At 38.8% G+C, this 23110-nt stretch overlaps 1 protein-coding gene across 2 annotated transcripts in view; it reads left to right on the forward strand.

Annotated features, from left to right (window-relative positions):
* The first annotated feature begins 9060 nt into the window (after window positions 1-9060).
* Window positions 9061-23110, forward strand: part of TUSC3 (tumor suppressor candidate 3) — a 129722-nt gene continuing 115672 nt past the window's right edge. For both annotated transcript variants that reach the window (XM_054825394.1, XM_054825395.1), the window contains exon 1: window positions 9061-9237. In XM_054825394.1, coding sequence (XP_054681369.1) covers window positions 9109-9237 — 129 coding nt within the window. In that variant the 5' untranslated portion in view covers window positions 9061-9108. The remainder of the gene's footprint in view (window positions 9238-23110) is intronic.

Genomic DNA, 23110 nt, shown 5'->3' on the forward strand with positions numbered 1-23110 from the left:
AGAGGGGATCCTGTCCGTGGCGCCAATTAATATGTCATGTCCCACCTGTGGGGAGGGGGGAGTGACTCAGATTTGCAAATCCCCTCAGTGTGGACTAAGGTGAGATAACACTCAAGGTCCGTACACAAACATCAACTGTAATGGGAATATAGAAAACAAATATTCTGTTAATGTCAGCACTCAGAGTCAACAGAGCTGCCTGTTTGGCCAGAAGCAGAGACCTTGCCTTGCCCGTGGGCTGCAATCCTGCCTGCTCATAAGTGGGTACAAGTCGATGGGCAGTAGGGCAATATGGAAGTGTTCCTACAAAACCTCTGGGCTCCACCACCTTTCCCAAGCCAGCTCTGCTTTCTCAGAGCCTGCAGAGCTAGGGCAGGTCTCCCTAGGAACCGTAACTCACCCCATTGCCCTTCAAAGATTGTGCTGCGACTGCAAGGTCCAACGCAAACTTGACGCTGCTTCAGACTTGGTAGTGCAGATTAGGGACGGGGGCCCAGAGGAGCATCTCTTGCTGCTTCCATGGCTCAGCAGCCCCCATTACTCCCACCCACTCAGGAAAGGGAGCCTCAGAGATGTGGTATGGCAGTGGGACTGCCAAGGACAAAGTTCCTCAGCAAACTGCAACTAAGGGGGGTGGGCAGGTCGCAGCAGCAGGGTTGAGCATGGTCCCCCTCCTGATGGGAGGGCAGTGCTGTCAGGGATTGCAGGGGTCAGGAATGCGACGCAGACTGCAGGGTTAAGGGATACGGCCAGGCTGAAGGGAAGTGCTGTGCACTTGGTCTGCCAATCCGACAGCAAGGAGGTGAACCACAAGTCAGGATTTTGCTTGTGATACCTGCAAGATTGTCTCTGGAGGCTTTGCAGAAGACAAGGTGAATGGAGAAAGCCACCGGGTCTTCTTGCCTTGCCCACCATAACTCTTGGCTGTCCTCTCCTTATCAATGGTGGCACCTGGCATGAAGGTGGACAGAGATTAGGAGTTGAAGTGATCCATTAGAATGTACTTCTCTGGCTTGAAAGCAGAGCTGGGGGAGGGACAGACATAAACGGGGGACAGACATAAACGGAGGGCAGCCAGACTTCCTGTCTGCATACCTATGGCTTCCAGAGCCCAGTCAGGCATTGGGCTGTAGTTTTCAAACACCTTCTTAATTGTCGCCTGGGTCAACTGCAGAATTTCCTGGGAAAGAATTGGGAATGGAGGGATGGCAGTGAACACAGAACGCATGCACAAACTGTTCTGCTTGAACACTCAGTCCTAGCACAGAGCCAAGGAGCGCCTCTGTGTCAGAAGACCCAAGGCAAGGCCTGTCAGAAAAGGTGCCGACTTTGAGCGTGCCAAGAGGAAGCAGCAGGAGGGAGCCCGGAAAGGCAGCGAGGTCTCTGATCTACCCCAGCACCCCTACCTCTCTCTTCTCCTCTTGGACACCATGGTCACTGAGGACCAGTTTGACATTCATTCATGCCTGTCGGTGTTCAAGAAGTGCTTGGACAACGCTCTTAGATACATGGTTTAACTGTTAGGTCATCCTGCATGGAGTGAGGAGCTGGACTCAGTGATCCTCATGGGTCCCTTCCAACTCAGGATATTCTGTGTTTCATATGAAACATTTACTTCGGTCTTCATTCTGGAGCGAGGTATTAAAACGCGATTTCACATTCTTTTTTATAATCAAATCCAAACTTTGAGTTTTCATACAAAATAGCATAGCTGTTGAGAGGGGAATGGATTATGGTGACACTCTTAAGAATTACAGGTGACTACTAGCAGAGTTTTTAAGTTTTATTTTGCTACTACTTGCCAACAATGGAAAATTTCAAAAAGCTTTTAGCCCAGATGTTCATGAACAAGAACTGGACAGCTGATCCACAAATCAAGTATATAGCTTCACAAATCAAGTATATAGGTTCACCATCATTCTAACCTATTTAAGCTATTGAATATGCAAACTTCTTAAAGACAAAATAAAATGTAAATTTTAGATTAATTTGAAAATTGTATGAATTTGCAGTTATTACAGAGTACTTAAAAACCGTATTATTTGCAAATGATTTTGCTGTGCATTGGGGAACTGAAACTTTTTTTTTAAATGTTTTGATTTTCACTTAATTTTTTCACAATCCAATATTGTTGATGTATGTCTGTAACTTCAATGTTAAAAATATTTTTATGATATATAGATGATACACCACTGCTTACAGATAAAGTAACTTTTAGAATAACATTAGCCAAAACCACGTTAAAAACCCAAACCAAAACAAGATTTGTAACAAGGCTAATGAAGAAACCAGTCTACATCCGAATCCACTCAAAATACAACTATGAAGACCAAGATCTGATTATACATTTATTCAAATAATAAATTCTTTTCCTAATTTAGTCTTTAAGTACACATATGCACAGAGAAAGAGAGGCACACTGCATTGATACTCTTTTGATAGATGAATGCTCTATCTGCTTATAAATTTTCATTGCATGTACTGATTTACCAGCACAATGAGTTATTTATCTGTCTGCCACATTTTCCAGCCTCCCCCATTTCTTTATAAAAACTTTCTTTTGGAGTCCCAAGAGATACTTGCACCGTGTTTCTTAGTGCCTCACAGTTTGAACAATCTCAGGAAGTCTAAACGTCATCCTTGTTGCTTATACCCTCATCTCCCTATCCTACTGCTGTATTGTCACAGCCTGAGAGTTGTTAACAAGGGTCAGGATCCCTAGCCATAGCTACTTGTGTTTTATCAATTTGGGTGCAAAATTAGACAAATCAGTAATGCAGTCTGAGCTTTGGTCCTGCTCGCAAATATAAGAACCCCCATTGCCTATCTAGACTTATATACATCTACGTATGTATCTTTAAAGATAATATACTAAGAAAATTCTCATTTATGCTTAGATTGTTGTTTCAGTTTTCCTGAATATATGGATTATTCTATTTGGTATGTGAGTCTGTTTATCCAAGATAACATGCAATGCATTCATCATAGTAATATGAAATTAATTTATGATCAAAGCAAAAGAAAAGTTTGTAAATCAAAAGAAATTCAAATGTACAGTGTGTTGGTGTAGATGTAAATTATTTTGTTGTTCAATTCCATCTAGTAATTTTTTGTGTATTTCTTGGAATCTTGGTTAAAGTCAGTGAAATAGGACAATGATAGAAAAATTTACATCACTTGAATTGTATACATAAATATGAAGTTTACTAAAATTAAATGTAATGAAAAATACTGAAGTGAAGACGGTATGAGGTTTTGTAGTCAATCTGGTTTCATTGCACTTATCTTTTATATAAAGGGTATAAAGCACACTAATAAAATATATGTGTAACAGCGAACACAGCATGCTTTGTTGCAAGTACCATAGCTGTATTTCTGAGGAAAGGATCAGTGCCTTCTCCAGGAAGAAAAGATTATGAAAAAATCATAGTTAGTGTGGTTTCAGTTTAAGAAGGCATTTTCAGTATTACCAGCCTGGCCCACTGTTGCCTTTCTTTTGTTTAGGAAAAAAACCCACCGAAAAAAAACAAAACAAACCCAACAACCAAAAAAAAAAGAGAAAGGTAATAGTTCACTTCATAAACTGGTAAGCTTGGATCGCTGACAGGTAGCTAGGTAGCTTTATGATCTTTACTCAGAGTAAACAAAGTCCAGAACAGATATCAGCAACTGCTACACTACTGCAACCATATGCCATAAGCAGATTTTTAATAATGGCATGCATTAGGATCTGTGTGATGTCAAAACCCAGGAGCTTCAGTATCTTGAAAAGCACATGTATGAGAGGTAATAGTCCTATTAATGACAGCAATTGATTAATGGCAACTTGCTGGGAAGCATCATCTCCCAGCAACTCTTATGTTTTGTTTTGCACACTTCATCTTCAATATGAGAAAGTAAAAATACAACTTGGCACACCCCCCCCTTCCGCTTCAGACCTGACTTGGATGTGATGTGGCTCATTGGTTAGAGAGAGATCCATGGGGCATGAATGAAAAAGAACTCTCTGAGGGCTGATGGCCAGAAGAGAAGATATCATTCCATTTGATTGTAAGAGTAAATCCATCTTTCAACATTAAAGTTTGCAACTTCTGACCTGTGACTGTTAAATGGCCATATAAAAGTAGTAAAAGATTGTCCTTAAGAAACTGTGTTTGTCCAGAAGTTTGTAATCTTTTCTTTTGGAAGTAGTCCTTGCTACTACCTTTGACGCTTTGTCTGTATCATAACCTACGCACCACATCTATATCCTATAGAACAGGATTGTACTAATATGGATCACTTTCCAAGCCTATTACCTCTACAAATTTCAGACATAGGAGTTAGAACAGAATTCTGAATTTCTTGCAGAAAGTTCTGACACAGTATTTATTTTGATCCCAAATCACAATGAAATTCACTTTTTTTTCATATTCTTGAAATTTTAATTAGGAAACATCAAAATAGTTTAGCATCATTAGTTTTAAGGAAACATGTAAGCATTCCCAGAGCTAAGATGTTTCATCAAAGCTTAGTAATATGACCAAACTGCTTCATTTCAGGTCAGTTCAATATTAAATTGTACTTAACAAATGCAATTCCTTTTTCCATGAAGCTGTAGCATATAAACCTCGTGACATTTCTCTCATTGGGCCAGACTGCTATCATAACTAAATGTTCTAGTGATGGGCTTTATCAAAACCAAAACCACACTGCTGAATGGGTGTGTAGTTTTAGAGTATGTAATGCTGTACTCCTGCAGAAAATGTTGGCAGTTTATGGAAATTTTCTCCAACTAAATAAAAAAAGGCTAACAAAAATACCTTATATAAAACTAATGGTGACTCAAAGAAATAGCAGACAATACTTGGCAACCAGAGCAGTAACTTTTTTTTTTTTTTTAAATAGAGTTGTCTATGGCTGCCTAACTTGTATAACTCTTCTGTCAGGGTTTGATTGGCTGTAACAAAGGTCAGGCTTCAATTTAAGGGAGTTACTTAAAAAGAAAAAAATTCTGGCTTGAGTTCCACCTATAAACCTTTGGATAAAACTTTCTGGTTCTGTGAGAGCTGATTTTCCTCACTTATGAATAAAAATTTAAGAGCACACAAAGGATATTATTACAGGAAAACAGAAAGCTAACAAAGTAGGTAAGCAAGATACAAATAACTAACTCCTGAAGTGTTACTAAAACCCTTTTAAACACTCTTTTTTTTTTTCCTTCTAGGGAACTGTTAGGTCACTGTTTTCCCTTCAGGCAATAATCTTCTCTCACTCTTTGAAGTTTTTTAAGTGTTTCTGGATTGCAAGGTCTGATTTGAGCGAACCTGATCTGTTGGTGTGCCGTGATCACGTTAGCTGCTCCTCATTTCACTCTCCCTAGCCAAGCTTCGCTGCACTCCTTATCCCTGACCTGTTTTCATTTGCTATTGTTTTAGGCACCCTCACTCCACTGCCTACTCCTGCACTCATCCCATCTCCGCTATCTGAGCCTCACGATGTTTTTTTTTGCTCTGATAACCACTCTAGCCAATTCCCACAGCTCTGCTCGCTGGTTATTGTCACCTCTTCATATAATACTGAGAAAGAGCATAGTCTTCCACCTCACGGGAGGCTTTTAAACACTCTTGTTTTGCAGGAAAGTTTCAGTTCACAAGAAACTTTTTTTTCATTTTTTTTGTCTCTTAAACCTTAAGACGACTTTTACCCAAAATGTACCGCCCTTTTTGTCCCAGGGTCTTGCATTTGCATCTCAGTACCAAACGATGTTGTTTTCTAAGGTCAGGACACTTATCCCAGGCACTTTTACATAGTTATTTGGGCCAGATATATGCACACTATTACAAATACAAACGCTCTTTATAATTTTCTGACAGAACTAACTCAACAGAACTAACTCTCAAGAACAGTAACACAACAAATGTAAACTAATCAGATTTTGTGTAGTCCTTTCCATTAATCTCCCCTTTTCCAGCACTGCACTTCTTTTCCAGGCTTATACTCCTTCCTCTGTCATTTCTTGAGGAAAGAGGGAAGGGATGTTTTCCTTTCACTTTAGGCCTTCCTTACCAGGTTCATATTCATACATGTCATGCTACAGCAGCTATGCCTGTATATAGTACCTATGAGGCTAGATCTATCAGCATAGACTCCAGATAGCCTCAGAATACAAAATATGTAGAAAAACACTTTACACTTGCATGTTCACTCGGTCACTTGTTGTATGGTACATGACAGTTATTGCATCAGCTGCATGAAGTCTTCTTTATCCAGTGAACTAGAAAAAAAGTCAGGCACATGAAAGTTCCAATTTATACGGAATTCTGGTTAGAAATCTGAGCAGAAGAGAAGTAAAACTGTTCATGTTGCTGTTTCTTGCTTGGGGTCAGGACTTCAGGTGCCTGGAAATGGAGATTTTTGATTCAAAATAAATGTAAGGATTTTGACAGTTAGAGAAATTTCTTAGTCTTTTCAGGGAATGAAGAGCTCCCAGTGGTTTCCACATTCTCCGTAGTTTCAATGCCCTTTTCATAACAGTGAAAATATGAAAGGTCTGTGGTTTATTAGGCTGAGGAGATCAACAGGTTTCCAAACCAGGTTCCAATGAAATCGCCTTCTGGATTTAGCAAGAGTGGCCTGAGATTTTTTTAAATGAAATGCTGGGTTTTTTAGCACACTAATTAAGATACGCCTCTCTTGATCCAGTGCAAAGTTTCTATTGAATTCTTTGCTCCTAAATGAAGAGAAGGAAAAGTCTTTTTTAATCCAGAGTGTTCTGATCAATAGGTATATCTTGTCTCTATAGAGCAGAGGTCTGTGGTAGAAACCTCTGTAACCCACTATAACGATGGCTACTTTTATTCTACCCTTTTTCTAATCACTTACTATCCTTGTCCTCACTTTTGGCATGGAGCGGGGAGGCAGATACCATGGGTGGTCTGCAATACTGCACCGTGGTATCACATGATATTCACTATGTCACTTAGAAATATTATATGGTTAATTACAGAAATTACTTGGAAATGGTTAGGATAGTATAGGGGTACTGATAGTGGGAATACAGACACTCTGTCACAGTCATGTTGAAGCATTCGTACTGATGGTATCATGACTCCTAATACAAATAATATGAGAGACTACCTTGGAAGTGTAGGCTTCTCAAGCATATGGCTGTGTTGCTTCCCAGTAAGTTGTTCTTGCTATTCCTTTTTAGCCACACACTAGAAAGTGGATATTAGAGTATTTGTAAGTGGATGTTTTAAAACAGATAGGGGTTTTCAAGGTGATAAAAAGGCCAGTTCAATTAAAAGCCATATTCTTATCTGAAAAAAAACCAACCCACTTATCTGAGGTTAGGTGGGTTTATTGAGATTAACGGTAGCACAAAGGGTTCTGTAACTGCAATAGAATCTCTCTCTCCCTAGTTCACAAAAAAGACAGGAAAGATGAGGTATGGTGACTTCTCCATTCCTTTCTTACCGAGCTCATACTGGGGAGGTTAGGTTTACATGCTGCAGAAGACACTGAACCTCCAAAACCCTGGAACACATAAAAACTAAAGCTTCTCACCTCTAATCTTCCTACATTAACTTCACTCATGCATGCACCCTCTTCCTGTATCCTGTCATCTCTTCCATTTCCCTGTTTTCAGTCTTTCTTTTGAACTCATTCCTTCCCCATTCGCAGATGGGGAACAGTGTAAATTTTGGGTAGCTGAGATCTGGAGTGACAATATCTGATTTCTCTTTGAAAAAGAAGTTAGCATGTGGACATCACCTTTTTTTGAAGACTTATGGCAGCCCTCGCGTTGGAACTCAGTCTATAGTCAAGGGCTGCTGGATCAACGTTTCTAAGTATTTGACAAACAGGCATACCACTTTGGATTATTATTGTCCAATGACAATCAGAATCTGATGGACATAGATAACAGATGGTCTGAACTCTCTTGACCTTAGATTGATCTTAAGTGTCTGTTACATTATTTGAGTATGATCTACAATTCTTATGGATATAAGTAACTTCTGAAAGGCACATTGCAAATATAATGGAAGGGAACACAGTGGCCTATTTAATGTTTTAAATGCTCAGTGCAGTCAGCAGTATCATCAAATTAGCATCTGATATTATCATCAAAATACGATCTAAAAATTCCATGCCCAAAAGAAATAGATACTTTAAAATACTCTCTCAGTACCTCAGCTTTCTATTTTACTATGGTGTTTTGATAACAAAATTCATAAAAATCTTGAGTTATGTAGCAAGATCTCTGAAGAAATCAGTAGTTCTGTCTTCGGAGCCTTCAGCACAGATGTGTGTAAATAACTAATGCAGCATAAGGCGAGTACTTGGAATTCTAGGAAAAAACAGAAGAAATTAAGTATATGCTCATTAATTTAACATTACCTTGCCCGTGCACCGCAGGATGTACTTTCATGGAAAAAAAATACACAGTCACTGATTTGAGGACTGTACCATGAGCAAGAGTATCAAATTAAAGCTGCATAGTTAATTCACTGGGAATTAAATTCAAATTAATTGTGTTAGTGTATTACATTATTTTCTGAAAATAAGGCTTGCTGTGCGAATAGCGAAATCTGAAAAGTATGCATGCCAACATGTAAAAAAAAAGGTCTTTTTTTTTTTTTTATGCAGCCTTGAATCACAATTGCACTTTGTTCTTCGGGTAGCTGTGGCAGGGAATTTGGAGCAGCAGGTAAAACTGCTCACCCCAACACTAGGTGGCTGAAACACCCACCACCCCACAGGGGACCACCACTGCTTCTGGGGCCACAGCCTTGGTACAACATACTGCCCCTCAGCTGACAGAAAATCTCCATCACACATCACCTGCGTGTAGACGCCTGCCAGGTGCCCAGCACCGAGCCCCACCTCAGCGACCGCCCTCGGACGAGCAGCGCCGCCGCTCCGATCCCGCCGCCGAAATGGCGTCGAAGCGCCTCAGCGGGCACGCGGCGTGGCGAGCGGGAGAAGAACTACAGTTCCCAGGAGCCACCGCGCCCCGAGGCGATGCGATTGGCCGAAGCCTGAGCCCAATCAGCGGGGAGGAGCGGGGCAGCGGTGCCTCAGGTGCTTGCCGGCGGAGGCCAGCGGCCGGGCGGCGGGGGGAACATGGCGCTGGGTATCGGGGCATCGCGGCGGCTGCTGCTGCGCCTGCCGGCCGGGAGCTGCCTCCTCCTCCTGCTGCTCCTCCTCCTCCTCCTCTGCGGCCAGCTCGGGGGAGGACAGAAAAAGAAGGAGGTAGAAACGTTCGCTTCTTTCGCCATCGCGCCCGGCTGAGGGACTGGGGCTGCCCTGCCGTGCTGCCACCCCCCCGTCAGCGCCCGCGGGCGCCGGCGGCGTTCCCCCGCCGCCCGGCGCTCTTCGCCCTGTCTCCCTCGCGCTCCTCCCGCCGCGGGCGCGGGCCGCTCTCCTCCTGCTGCGCCGGCTCCTCTCCCTCCCCAGCCCTGAGGGGGGCGCCTGTGGGGCGCCGGGCAGCCGCTCACCCCGCCCCGCGGAAGATGGCCGGCTGCCGGCGGCGTCGTCTCCAGGGCAGCCGGGAGCCAGCGCCGCGCCGCCCGTGGCGGCAGGGCGCAGCACCGGGTACGCCGTCCCCGGCGTGATGCCCCGGCCCGAGGGGTTGCCATCCGTTGTCGTGGGCCTTTAACTCCCTGGTTTTGAGCAAATAAAGGCAAGGGCTGCCGTCCTGTGCTCGGCTGGCCGCCGCGGCGGGCCTCGGGTGCCTCAGCAGGGTGAGGAGCACTGACCTGTGGCGACCCAGCAGGAGAATGGCGTTAAACCCCGTGTTTGTGGTGCCAACTAAAAGAAATGCCCAGAGTTAATAAATAACACTGAAGCGATGGCAGCAGGTGCGTGCGTGTGCTGCTGTAGGTGCTGATACTCTTTTCAAGATGTCTTCTGGGTAAGAGAGGGGTGGAGGAAGGAGCAGTTTTAATTTTATTTCAGTAGCAACAGTCTATCTTAAGCAACTTTTGTATTTAAACAGGGAAACGTGCAAAAATGTGTAGTGTAAATATTTGCTATTTTCAGGTTTCAATGCTAGTAGAGCTGACTACACTTGTCTCTTCCTAGCTTGCTCTGGATTTCAGGCTAGGTTGTCATATACCTAGTGCTAGGCCAACCAGTAGAGTCTCTTTACAGTTTCTTTATAATTTCATTTAGAGAAGAAGATAACTTTTTACCAAACTGTAGAATTTTATTTTTGGGGGTTTTTTTACATGTTTTCTGTTGTTGTGTTGCCAGAAGACTTGTGCTTTGTGGTGGTGGAGGGAAGGGAAAGAACAATTTTGCTAACGTATCATCTCTTTGAACTATCTACTCAGACAAAGAAAGATGGCCAAAAATTTTTTTGTTTGTTTTGATTTTCTTTAAAGAAGCGTGTAGGTTATTAAGACTTACAGGCCAAAGAAGTAAAATGAGGGGGGGCAAGGAGGGAGGTGCTGATGTCTTCCCTCTGGTGTCCAGTGACAGGACTCGAGGGAATGGCTTAAAGCTGCCTCAGAGGAAGTTCAGATTGCATATCGGGAAAAAGTTCTTCACTGAGAGGGTGGTCAAGCACTAGAACAAGATCCCCAGGGAAGTGGTTGTGTCTCCAAGCCTATCGATGTTCAAGAAGCATTTGAACAATACTCTCACGTATATGGTTTAACTTTTAGGTTGCCCTGTGTGGAGCCAGGAGTTGGACTCCATGATCCTCGTGGGTCCCTTCCACTTCAGGATATTTTGTGATTCTAAAAGGTCAAGGTGTAATATCCTTGTTTAGGTATCTAAATAGTGATCTGACTTTGTGGTCTTACCATGTTACAGAATAATCTGATCATTGAGATAAATCCGTTGGGTATCAATGTAAAAAAATGAACACCTTCACTCTAGGCATTTTCTTTTTCCCCTCTTTCTGGAAAGAGCAGGCAGTAATGTGTTGCTCTTCTGCAGCTATAATTAACTTATTTTAGAAACTTTAACTTTTTTTTTTTTAATAAAATGCATTTAATGTTTGACACTCTTGATTCTCTTTTGCTGTGATGTGCTGGCATTGCAATTTTTGTTGATGCTTTCATGTGGAGTGCCAGCTGTGCTACCAAGATAGCTGAAATAATCTTTATTTCTTTTTAAATGGAATCCTTTCCCAACAAGTAAATAATGGCAAATTAAAATGGACATCTACAATTACTTTCTATAAAGTTTCCCAATCAAAGGTGGTACATAACGGGATTGAAATGGATATTTTTTGCTTAGCCATTTGGTACTGCCGTTCAAGCTGGTATTTCTCCTCTGAAAAGCTTGTTATTCAGTTTTTTCTTTTTTAACCGATTTAGTTGGTTAACTAACACTTTCAGTCTTCTGCATCTTTTTACCTCCATTTTTCATTCCTGTTTAATATTTTTCTGTTAATGCAATGGACTAAATACTGCTCAAACAGACAAAACACTGGTTTTATGTAGACAGACCGTATCTACACAGTACTACTAGTACAACATTGTAAGTGCTTGCTTCGTTTTAAATGTAAGCTTAAAGGAAAGTGTAACTTAGTGGTTACTAAGATAAATTCAGGGTTTTATCCATTGTATGTATATGATAAATATCACTTTGTGTGTGTATGATATACATTGCAGGTACAGTCTGGCTCCTTTTCTTGCCCTACTAACCTCAAGTTGAAAGCTGTAGTAGTTTGTCCAATATATATGGGGAAAAACATCTGTATATGAAAGATGAAATTTGAACTTTCTTACAGGAAGTAGTCTGGAAATAACATTTTAAAACTGTTCTGAGGAAAATTTTATGAATTGAAAGAGCACAGGATCTTGTGCTATGGGAGGTTCCTGTTCACAGTACTGTCCAGAAGCACAGTGGTAAAAGGCAAAGATGATGGAGGTTAAATGTGTAAAGTGAACCTAAGTTTTTCTTAGGCTCACCTAAGAGAGGAGCACCTCTCCTGTGAAGACAGGCTGAGAGAGTTGGGGTTGTTCAGCCTGGACAAGAGAACGCCCCAAGGAGACCTTATAGCAGCCTTCCAGTACCTGAAGGGGGCCTACAAGAAAGCTGGAGAGGGGCTGCTTACAAGGGCATGGAGTGACAGGCCAAGGACTAATGTTTTTAAACTGAAAGAGGGGAGACTTAGATTAGATATAAGGAAGAAATTCTTTACTGTGAGAGTGGTGAGGCACTGGACCAGGTTGCCCAGAGAAGTTCTGGATGCCCCATCCCTGGAAGTGTTCAAGACCAGGCTGGATGGGGCTTTGGGCAACGTGGTCTAGTGGAGGGTGTCCCTGCCCATGGCAGGGGGGTTGGGATGAGATGATCTATAAGGTTCCTTCCAGCCACTCTATGGTTCCTTCCAACCATTCTGCGGTTCAACTGTATTGAAAACCTTGAGTACTTGGAAAGTACTTGAAAATTAAATACTCCAAAATGAGAAGAACTTGAGATGTTGGAATTGGAGCTTAAGCTAGAACGTATCCTTGGTGAAGACAATGGTTTTCTATTTATTTATTTACTTAATTTTATTTTTTTTCTTTTAAAGCATTGGCTACATAGAAAAGTATGCATAAAGCCTGAATGATTAGCTGTGTTGGGATCAGTTGTATGAGCCTGGAAGATGGAAATAATGACTTTGCAGAAAGCAGAGCACTGAGTTAAGGTATTAGATATTTTTGAAGGATTTATTGCTAGCAGAGAAAGTTGAATGGGGAAACTAGAGAACATTGGCATAACTTTCTGTGTAGATTGTGAAATACTATGTTACAGCTGTATTTGGAGTGGAAAATACGCGAGTTCTTAAATTTCTAAAGTATGTTGTCCTGTAAAGTAAAATATTCTTAATGATAACTAAGGAAACTTTCTCTGGTGACAAATTACTGAGAAGTGCTGAGGTCCATCTTAAATTTGATTGAATTTGTAAAAATTTAAAGCACCATTAGAGAATGGATTTGAATTAGGTGATAATTAGTCATCTGGTGTCATGGAAGCTATTTCTAAAATGGCAGCATGAATACATAAACATACAAACATTCCTATTGCTTCTCTTTAATCCTGCTGTTCACTTTTCTGTATTGTGGACACCCATGACAGCCTTTGCCACTGGAGAGATAAATAGAAAACATTAGACTGTCTTAAAATGACCACAGATAAAATGTAGTAATTTGGAAATTAGATGAAAAGCAACACTGTAAGTTTCTCCCATGGCTCACACTTAAGAGCTAACTAGATTTGAAGACTGCTTTTCTGATATTAATTCTGGTACTGAGCAGTACCTTTATTTGAAGTAAAAAAAAGTTCCTCGTTATAGAAATAGCAGCAAGTAACTGAAAAAGAACTGTTCTTTTGGAAACTATATTCATAATGGGAGAAAATAATAACTGAGTGATTCCACAGTGTCTGAGATAACGTATTTGTATTAACATACATGCATTTTCTGTAAAGCATGTTTCCAATCCTTTTGATGCTTTTTATATATATCTTATAAAAATTCTAAGTAGGTAAAACTATTAAAAATTGAAAGGAATCAGAATGAGAATATTAAACTTTGAAATATACCGCTTGGCTTTTTATTATAGAATGCTTTACATGGACAATTTATATAGATAAATAAGATTTTTTTAATACTGAAACACGTAGAATGAGGCTATTGGTTTTGCAATATTGAAAGCATTTCTCATAGAGGGTAAAGTTTACTTTTGAGCTCTCAGGTGGATGATTCAGAAGCTTAGTTAAACCACTGATAAGCAATTGGAGTAGCTGTTTTACTGTAGGTAAGTTTGTCATTACTGACAATTCTGACACAGGGAAGCTGTCTGTGTAGACCAATGTATCAGCTTTGTTTAAGTGGAAGTATCTTGTTGAACTTAAATCTATTCAAAAAGATGCTGATGACATATAACAATGTTGTAGTAATCTTATTCTTCTGTAACATAAGCTTCTGTAGTGTCTTAGTTTGCCTGAGTATTTTTGAAGTATTTCAAGATGGGTATCTCTGTTGCTGTTCCTTACCTTTTCCTCAGATGTGCTTTTATTGTTCCTGACAAATGTCTATCTGATGTGCCCGTAGAAGCCGTTAGTGGTGGTGACTCTACAACTTCCTTAGGTAACCTACTGCTGTGTCTTATTGTTAAAAGAATTTTCTTCCCAGAGATCAAACCTAAATTTCCATGTGTTCAATCCCCACATTTTTGAGCCTGTTATTTCTTGTCCTCATCATGACCTTAAAGAACAGATTATTCTTTTATACATACATAGTCTTCTTCATTTAGACAGGGACTGAAGGTAGCAATTGACAGTTTTTCCAGTGTGGTGGGGTTTTTTTTTTTCTTATAAATAGAAGCAACCGTGTATTTTTTTTACAGCTTTGAGTATTAAATGTGATAATTTTCCTGAGAGAATCTTCAGTCCTGAACATAGTTGCCTCTACTTTATGTGAAATTAACTGGGATAGATTGGCAGGATCCTCTTGTGACTGCACCATGCATTCATGTTTTTCTTTGCCTTTACGTATTGAGGCCACCTTGTTTGTTCAAGGTTATTGATGATTATTAGCGTGTTCCTTCCTTTGCAGCCAGGATGGTACTTTATGCTTTAAAATTTCTTTCCTAGTCTAATTTGTGGTGGTGTTCTACCATAAATGTAGCAATTCTTACCCTTGCAGAGCTAGGGCCAGCAAAATGTGCAGCAAAGCCTGCTGCCCTTGGTCTCTGTTGCTCCAAAATGGAATGGGTACTACTTAGTTTCTTCCTCTGTCTCCTGATGCAGTTTTTGGTGATCTGTAGTATTCTTTCCTTCTGATCAATGTTCTGCCTGCATATTTAATTTAAAGAAAGAAATTATGAGAAACATGGTAGAGCGAGTGGAGAAAAAGAAAAGAAAAAAAAGATGTATGATGAATGAGTGTTCAGCACAGATTCAATGGCAGATGTAAGATGTGCCATTTTTGATCTCTCAGGATCTCTGATACTATTTCAACAAAATAGTGGTAATTAAAACTTAAGTTTCTTCTCTTTATCTCTTGAAATTTTGTTTAACATTAAACTTCAAAATAAAGCCTTTTTTGTCTTATAACAACTACAATTCTGAGTTGTGTCTCCAGACTATGGAGCACTGTATGTTTTTGCTTTTGAAACAGCATGCCGGAAAATGTTTGGCAGTTATACCAAATATAGACTCCTCTTTAAAAACTTTATTAAAAATTGAGATGTGGCAAAGGTTGAGTCTTTGAAGGGAAACTCAGTCCTGACTATAGATTTGGCTTCAAGCAATTTTAAAGATGTGTTTTAAGTGGAAGGTTTATATCCATTTGTGTAATTTGCCATTTTACTTATTGTTGCAGTAGAGAGAAAAGAGTTTTTTTCAATCAATGCTTAAAGCTTTAAAATAACTATCCTGGGTTTGAGGTGAAATAACAGTGATAAGTTGTGCCTGGAAATGTAAGATTCTTGAAATGCAATTCTAAATGTTTTTTCTACTCTGTCCTGAAAAGAATGGGGGAAAAGTGTTTGCAAGAATTCTTTATTTTTCTTCTGATTTTTACAAGCAGCAAAAACCTCTATATCCCTTCCTCTTGTATTCCTAATTAACATTTTGGAGAAACTTGACAAAATTAACTAGCAGTTCTTGTTTTAAAAAATCTGTATAGAAAACCTTGAAGTCTTCAGTGATTGCATGCAATAAGTGAAATAAAGGATGCTTACAGCAGCCTGATAGCATTTTGTAATTGCATTACCAAAACTTTTCTGTCCCAGATGTCTCCATTTGGCATCCTTGCTGTCGTAAGACAGATCAGTGGCATAATTGATCTTTTCCCCTGTTCTGTTCTATAACCATTTATACAGCACATCCTGTGCAACCACATGGAAAATACAGATTGTATCTGCTTGAGTTCTAAGTGCTCTGGAAAAATCAGTCAGTACAATTAGAGTGGGAAAGCATTGGGGTTTTTTTGTTATTGTTTTGGATCTTCAGATTTATTCTCTTTGTTTTTAAAATGTGAACTTCAAAACACTTTTTTTGCCTAAACTAATGATCAGAACTGAAAAAAGGAACTTTACCTGGTATTTGTTTTAGGCCACTTGCTCTAATAAATCTGAAAGTAGGCATAATAAAAAAGTATTGTTATCTTTTCATCTAATGCTGTGAGATATTATAATATATGTTATAATATATTCTTTAATGTTTGGTGTGTATATCAAATGTAATAACCATTCTTTTTTTTTTGTTAGAGCTTTCAATAACGAGGGATTGCCATGAAATAAATTGAAAGATATAGTGATCTTCAAAGCCGCATTTCAGATAGAGAAATTTGTATTTTTATATGCTGTTATCACAAGTCCTTCACATTCTAAGAAAGATAAGCAAATTGATACCTGCATTGAATGGATTGCTTCTCTTATGACAGAATTAAAAGAAAAAAAAAAAAAAGAGGCAATATTTTGGTGACAGAAAATAATTCCAGAAATTTGAGATGGAAAAAATGTGCACCCTTGCCAGTGCAGGCATCTTTGTGACAACACTCCTCTTCATGATTGCTAAAGTGGTGGCATGACTTTTATCATTTCTCTGGGGAGACTGTTCTCCCACCTAATAGGATTTACTGCTAGGATTTTATTTTCTTCTGATGATTGTATCTGACAATACCATTTTGGAATACCCCAAGTTCTTCATCTTCCTCTTAAGCAGTTGCAGTCTTTAGCCTAATTATGCCATTCCATTACTTTTTCTTGTTCTTTTCTTCTGAATCTAAAGCAACTTATTTTTGAATTTCGGACTTACTTGTTGTTAAGCTTAGCAGAGTTTGGCTGTATTGCATTAAAAAATTGTATATCAAATTTATAGCGTAAGTGATAACTACAGTTGTGCAATCCCTTTATGGAATGACATTTTGAGCTCACAGGGTTGCTCATGGTTATAGGTTATAGCATCTGCTGCTTGAAGGATAAAAACTATTTTCTTCTCTGCTTTTAGTTTAGCTTTTTAATAATTTCATGTCACTATTGCTGTCCGCTCTACAATTACAAAATTAGCATGTTCAGTTTCTTTCCTTATCCAGTTGCTTTACGTAGGCCAACTAAAACAGGGTCTAATCCTGCATCTTACATATTTACATTTCTTTTTAACTTTTCTAGATTTCGATGTGCATGTGTTCCTGTCTGAGCCATGTAAATGTCTCTTCAATGGAGATTTTTGAGCTTGTAGAGCAAAAGTGTAGGTAATATAGGAAAAAAACCTACTTAAAATATAAGGTTCATTTCTGTATTTTATTTTATAATTTCTGCCAAACATTTTTGTAAGTGTGATTATTTTATGAAGTCCTTTGATACTTAGGCTGGTTTTCATGACTCATGAAAATAATTGACAGTTGTTCAGCTAATTAATTACCTAATTCCCTTAATATTGAATATTATCAGGCCCTGCTGACTACACATTCAGGCTTTTTCACCTATTTTGTTCCCTAGATCTTGTCAGTGCCAGAGGTACATTCTGAATCTAAAGTTAAGCCTTGAGTTCAAATTTGCACTTTCCTCCAAGAGGCTGTTTGTTTAGAATAATGAATTGTTATATTTATATTGCAGTGTTTTTTCTTCATTGTGCTGAAGAATATGCTTATTTTAACAATGACGTATGAAAGGAATTTTTGGTTGGTGCTGCTTAAACTTTTCTACGTAATTGTAGCTGCTTTGTCTTTATTTACTTCAGTGGTTCAAATTATTGCTTAAAACGTTTTGTTCTTTTTCCTTCTCTTCATCAACTCCATATGACCCTCCTCTACTTTTAGTAGTAAACTAGAATGAAATCTAAACTGCATTTAATCTGTAATTACTGAATTCACTGGCATACTGATGTACTACAAATATGAAACTTAAAATATATTTTTAATCCTATTAAAGTATTTTAATGTGAATCTTCATCTTTCTATAAAATATGTAACTAGAGACTCAAATCCTGCAAGGGAGATTAGTGTGGGGGATGATAAAACTGAGCAGACAGGATGCTTTGAAATACAACTCCTTTCTCTACTCTGTTTTTTCAAGGTTATCTAAGACTATACAGAAGATATTTGAATACAAGTAGAAATCTGTTTTGACTGACAGAGGTAATGTGTATTTTTCTAGATACCCTAAAAGTTGCAGGGCTAGGGCTACATACAGTGAGGGAATAAATTAGCTATACCAGTATATGTTTAGATGTTTCTTCAACGACAGGAATTCAAGCTACAATTGGGTGAGGCAATCGTAGAAGAACTTGTTAATAGAAAGAGTAGGGCACCTCATCATGGGTTGCAGTACCAGCACTCTGTATAGTTGGAGATCTTGAACTGGGGAATAAGAAATGCAAAAGGATGTTTCCGAAATTTTGTCCTTCTCTAGAGTTTAGATGCTAAAATCAGAATGGTAAGGCTGTGCTCTCCACTCTGTGCAGTCCAGAATTTGGTATAATTTCCTAATGTAGAAGCTGTCTTGATAAAGTATTGCACAGACTTCAGCTGCAGGAGGAGATAGTGGTGATGACTGTATGCTAATTCTACAGTGAGGACTATGTACATGGTCCTTAAAATTGATAACAATAAAGTAAAATAAGAATATAATCACTTGATTAGAGTGATTTTTTTTTTTTTTTTCTTTCTCCACATGGTGATGTATTTATGGTTAAGGTGGTATATGCTCTGGTTTCTGTTCAGATCATGTGAGATGGTGTAAGCATGCCTGTTGACTGTGGTTTATAGGATATGGTTTCAGGGATTTTTCTTAAGATGTAGGACTTGAATACTTCCAGGTTGATGAAGATCACATTGAATCCACTTCTTGGCCAAACACTGTGAAATTTAGAAGAGTGCACAAATGCTCACAGGACTAAGTGGGTTTTGTTTTCAAGCATGCTTTTAAAGTAAATCCTCTGTGATGCCTTTTACTGAGATATTTTCAGGTATTAGATATTTTCAGATTGTGAAGATCAGATGCCTAAGGGGAATTAAGGCACCTACTTTTATCAGTCTTTTTAATGGGGCTCTAGACTTGATCTCACTGCAAAGTCTGGCATGTTTAGGTGTAGGGCATGTTCAGAGGCCTGGAGAGCATTGAGAATTCTTCCTCTCCCTTTACTGCTGTGTTTGAGTATTTTTTTACATGTAGGAATGTTGAATCTGATCAACTTTTTCTTTTCAGCAGTTGATCTGAATTTGAAGCAAAATGCCTGTGAAATGTGATGCCACAGAAATGGCATGTAAATATATTAAAAAAGACACAATAAGTTACATGCATTTCTAAAAAGACAAGTTTTGGTCATCCAAACAAACATTGCTTTGATCCAACAGGAATATTTTGGTCATGCTGTTTAGATGTGTCGTTTTATTACAGTTAAGCAGTAATTGTTATCACAAAATCCAGATGGCGATATCTGGTAATTTCATTCGGGTAGTCATTCCAAGAGTATTCTTTTTCTTTAAGCAAACATGACATGACCTTTCCTTAAAAAATAGTAAAAACATTTACCAGATTTAACTATTAAGATTTAAGAGAAGACAAGTTCAATGATAAATGTATTCAGAAGTGAGGGTCCTTAAATCTTTTAGAAATCTGTTAGAGGATAGAAACTCGTAATGCTAAGTTTTCTGAATTGTATATTATTTTTGTATCACATTTCTAAATATCTTAATCATAGTTTGTACTCGTGGTAACTATATAATAGCTCAGCTGTAATGCATTTCACTGGAAGCTTTTTCAGCTGTCGATTCTATGCCTGTTTTCTACCAAAGCTTCCAACTGTAGTGGTAAGTGAATGACAGGAGTTCCACTGGAATTTCAAGGAGGATGTCAGTCCTAGGAAGCTTAATCCAAATTCAAGATGTAGGGTTGCTATGCCTCTTATTTGTCCAGAGCAGATGGATTCAGTTATTGACAATGTGACAGTGCTTTGAGATGGTGAGGCAGAAATTGCTCAGAAATTGACAGGAATGGTACATATTAGTGCTGAACTGAGGTTACTGTGTAAATATTTTCCTTCTGTTGTGAGACACTTTCTCTTCTAAGCTAAGTGTGGATAGAAGCTGTTGTCTATATTTATAAGTTTTCTTCAAATCTCTATTTATTGATAGCAGTGAACTAACTTCTTTAGTGGGCAATTTGTTTAGAAACTAAGATAAAACATTATTAATATCCGCTGGACAGGCTCCAGATATTATCATTGTTTTTCATTTCCTTTATGCTTTTTTTTTTTTTAGTTTGAGGCATTGCTAATAATTTTCCGCTTAAAATGCATGGTGGACTTTCTCATTTTTCTATTTCTTTTCCTCTGTGGTGGATAAATCAATCAGTACAGGTAGATATTCATATATATGTCTATATATGCGCACATGTGCATACTCTCATACTGGTTTCCCTTGGTGTATATGAAATAGCACTTACCTTTGTGTTGACAGCTATGAGTTCTTGTCTTCCTATAACTCTAAACCTAGATCCTGTAAATGATCAAAGTGCTTTAACCAGACCTCATGGATAATGTAGCTTTCAGAGTAAAAATTTAATCTAAAATGCTCTCGTGTAATTGTGTATAGGTTCTGGAGGCTGCTAATATTATTCAATTTCTTTAAAAATAATAGGCACCTGAAGTTCTGCTTTTGCACATACAGAAGGCAATCCTCATCTGATTTGGTATCTTGTACTTTAGCCCATTCTGTACACAGAAACTAGGCATTCTGATGTCATTGTTTGCTATCAACTTGTAACATTCACAATAGGATTTAATTTGTCAATGAAATATGACATCTCAACCTTTTATACAGTAGCATTGTGGTTAGAGTTTGTCTGGGAAACTGAAACAGTGGGAGCAGTTGATACTCATTTGATTTCTGGGAAATTCTATCCTGCTTCACATAAAGTACACTAAAGACTTGGCTGTCAGCTCCTCTGGGTGCTTGGATCCTCTTAAGGTGGTCTGTGTGCATCAGTTGTTTTTGCCCTGCAATGCATTGTTTGCACTCTGAAATGGTCTCTTGAGTGTGTGAACTGGATTCTATTACTAAAATTAAGCTGAAGCATGCACTCCAGAAATGCAGGTAATGCACTCCAATTGCTAATCCACATTCAGTCCTTGGAACCAATTTTGAATTAGTTTTGAAGTGAAATCCTTCCAGGTGTGGATATTAAGGTTTCAGCACCAGCTGTTTTGTTTTACAGACATAGTCGTTCTTGTTGCACTGCTCACTGATATTGATCTAGTCAAACTGTCCTCTTGCACAGCTACAGAGCTTCGGAGGAGGTTGCAGGATTCACTGGGCCACAGTGGAGCGATGAGGAAAGATAATTTTCTAGCTGAATGATGATCATTCGGAAGAGGGAAGTCCCGGGTTCCCACAACTATTTATACGTTTAATCCAATAACTGTTTAGTGTAAAACATTGTAATACAATCTGTTCAAGTAGATTTACTTGTCCACCATCTGGACATGAGTGCTGCCTGCCAAACCTTTAAGTTGGGAACCACATGGAGGGCAGTGAAAGAAATCAAGGTTACTTTTAAGTAGTGAGAGTCAGAATAACCTCTGTACATTCACTTTCTCCATTTAAACTATCACCTGCTCAGTTATAACTGCCTTTGTCAGCAGAAGTGGCTGAAGGAAGTAAGTGTAGAGTGAACTATGCCCAGTGCCAGCCCCTGAATATTTAGAAGTAATGGGGACCTTGCTGGGAACATAAAGGTGCTCAAATCAGCATTTTTCTTCTGCTGTTCTAGGCTGGCTGTATATTACGAGAATATGGAGGAGGGGGAGATTACACAAAGTCTGGGTTGTAAGTAGCTGGTGGCAGGCAGGTGAAGCGTGTTCAAATCTGGAATTGCTAGCTCTGGTCTCAGTTCCTGTTTGCCTGTAGATCCAAATTCCTCAGTTAACTGCTTCTCTGTGGCTTAGTTAAACTAAGTACTGTGTTATCTCTACAGGTAGCAAGCAAAAGAGAGTATAGCACAAGATTATAGTGGTGTTTGATTTAGTTTAGAGGTGGTCAAATGCCACCATATTTGACTTGGTTTTAATGGAATGCTAGACCGGGGGAGAGGGACTAAAGTTTATTTTAGTGCAAAATATTTTATACTATAGAAAATATTTAGTAAGTGGACTACACCAGAAAACAATGAGGCCTGAAGTCATCCCACTCTAGGCTTTTACTTGAGATACTGTTACTGGAGGTTTAGCAATCTTTAGTACCATCGGTGGCGGTACTAATAGAGATGGTTCCGCCTATGTTAGAAGTGAGTGATAGTTTCATCCTCAGTCTCTTCTTAAATTTAGGACAAATATGCTGATGCCTTAGCCATGTTCATTTTTACAAGAGCCTCAAGTGAGACACATTGGTGATATTGTAAGTCCAAGTATATATTGCATGTTCAGATGACATATAGTTTCATAGAAAGTAGATCTTTAATTGTATTTTTCTTGTCCCACTGTGTTCAAGTGATATAATTATGGTTGTGTTATTGTATTAGTTTATTGGCATGTATCTTAAGTGATTCAAGAATCTAGCTGAAGCTGTTTGGTTATAGCAACATCAGTTTTTTAAGCAATGAATGCATTGTGCTCTCATGCAGAACTCATGCTTGCTTGGCTGTGAGAGAGAAAATTACAAGTTCATTAGCTGATACAGCAGCTTTGTTTCCCAAAGTAATTTGAAGTTTGTACTTCTCCCAAGAAGTGAAAATGGAACTTTTCCTGAATTCAGTGAACTGTTTTGATAAAAAAAATGTTCAGGAGGGAACACGTTTTTACTCAAATCTTTACAGTCAATCTTGAGTATACAAAAAGAGTATGATTTAAAGATGAGCTGAGAGAGACACTTTCAGCTGGTTTTCATCATTAGATCTATAGTCACTTTTTCTAAGAATAAAAAATGCATAGACCTTTAGAAATTTGATTTCAGGTTAATTTTGTAAGTTAATTTCATAAGGTCAAAATTTAGACTTCACAGTATATCCGAAAGCAACGTCATTTTGGTAAACACATCAAATTTTTACTTTTGTAATGTAGATATTAATTCCACTTCCAGTTTCTTCAGTGTGAGTTGTTGAGTTATCCACTATAAAGTACCTGAACTTTTAATATTAAACACAGAAATTATTGCTCAGTGTATGTATTAAAACGGCTG

The sequence above is a fragment of the Grus americana genome, chromosome 4 (genome assembly GCF_028858705.1).
Source record: "Grus americana isolate bGruAme1 chromosome 4, bGruAme1.mat, whole genome shotgun sequence".
Classification (NCBI taxonomy): domain Eukaryota; kingdom Metazoa; phylum Chordata; class Aves; order Gruiformes; family Gruidae; genus Grus; species Grus americana.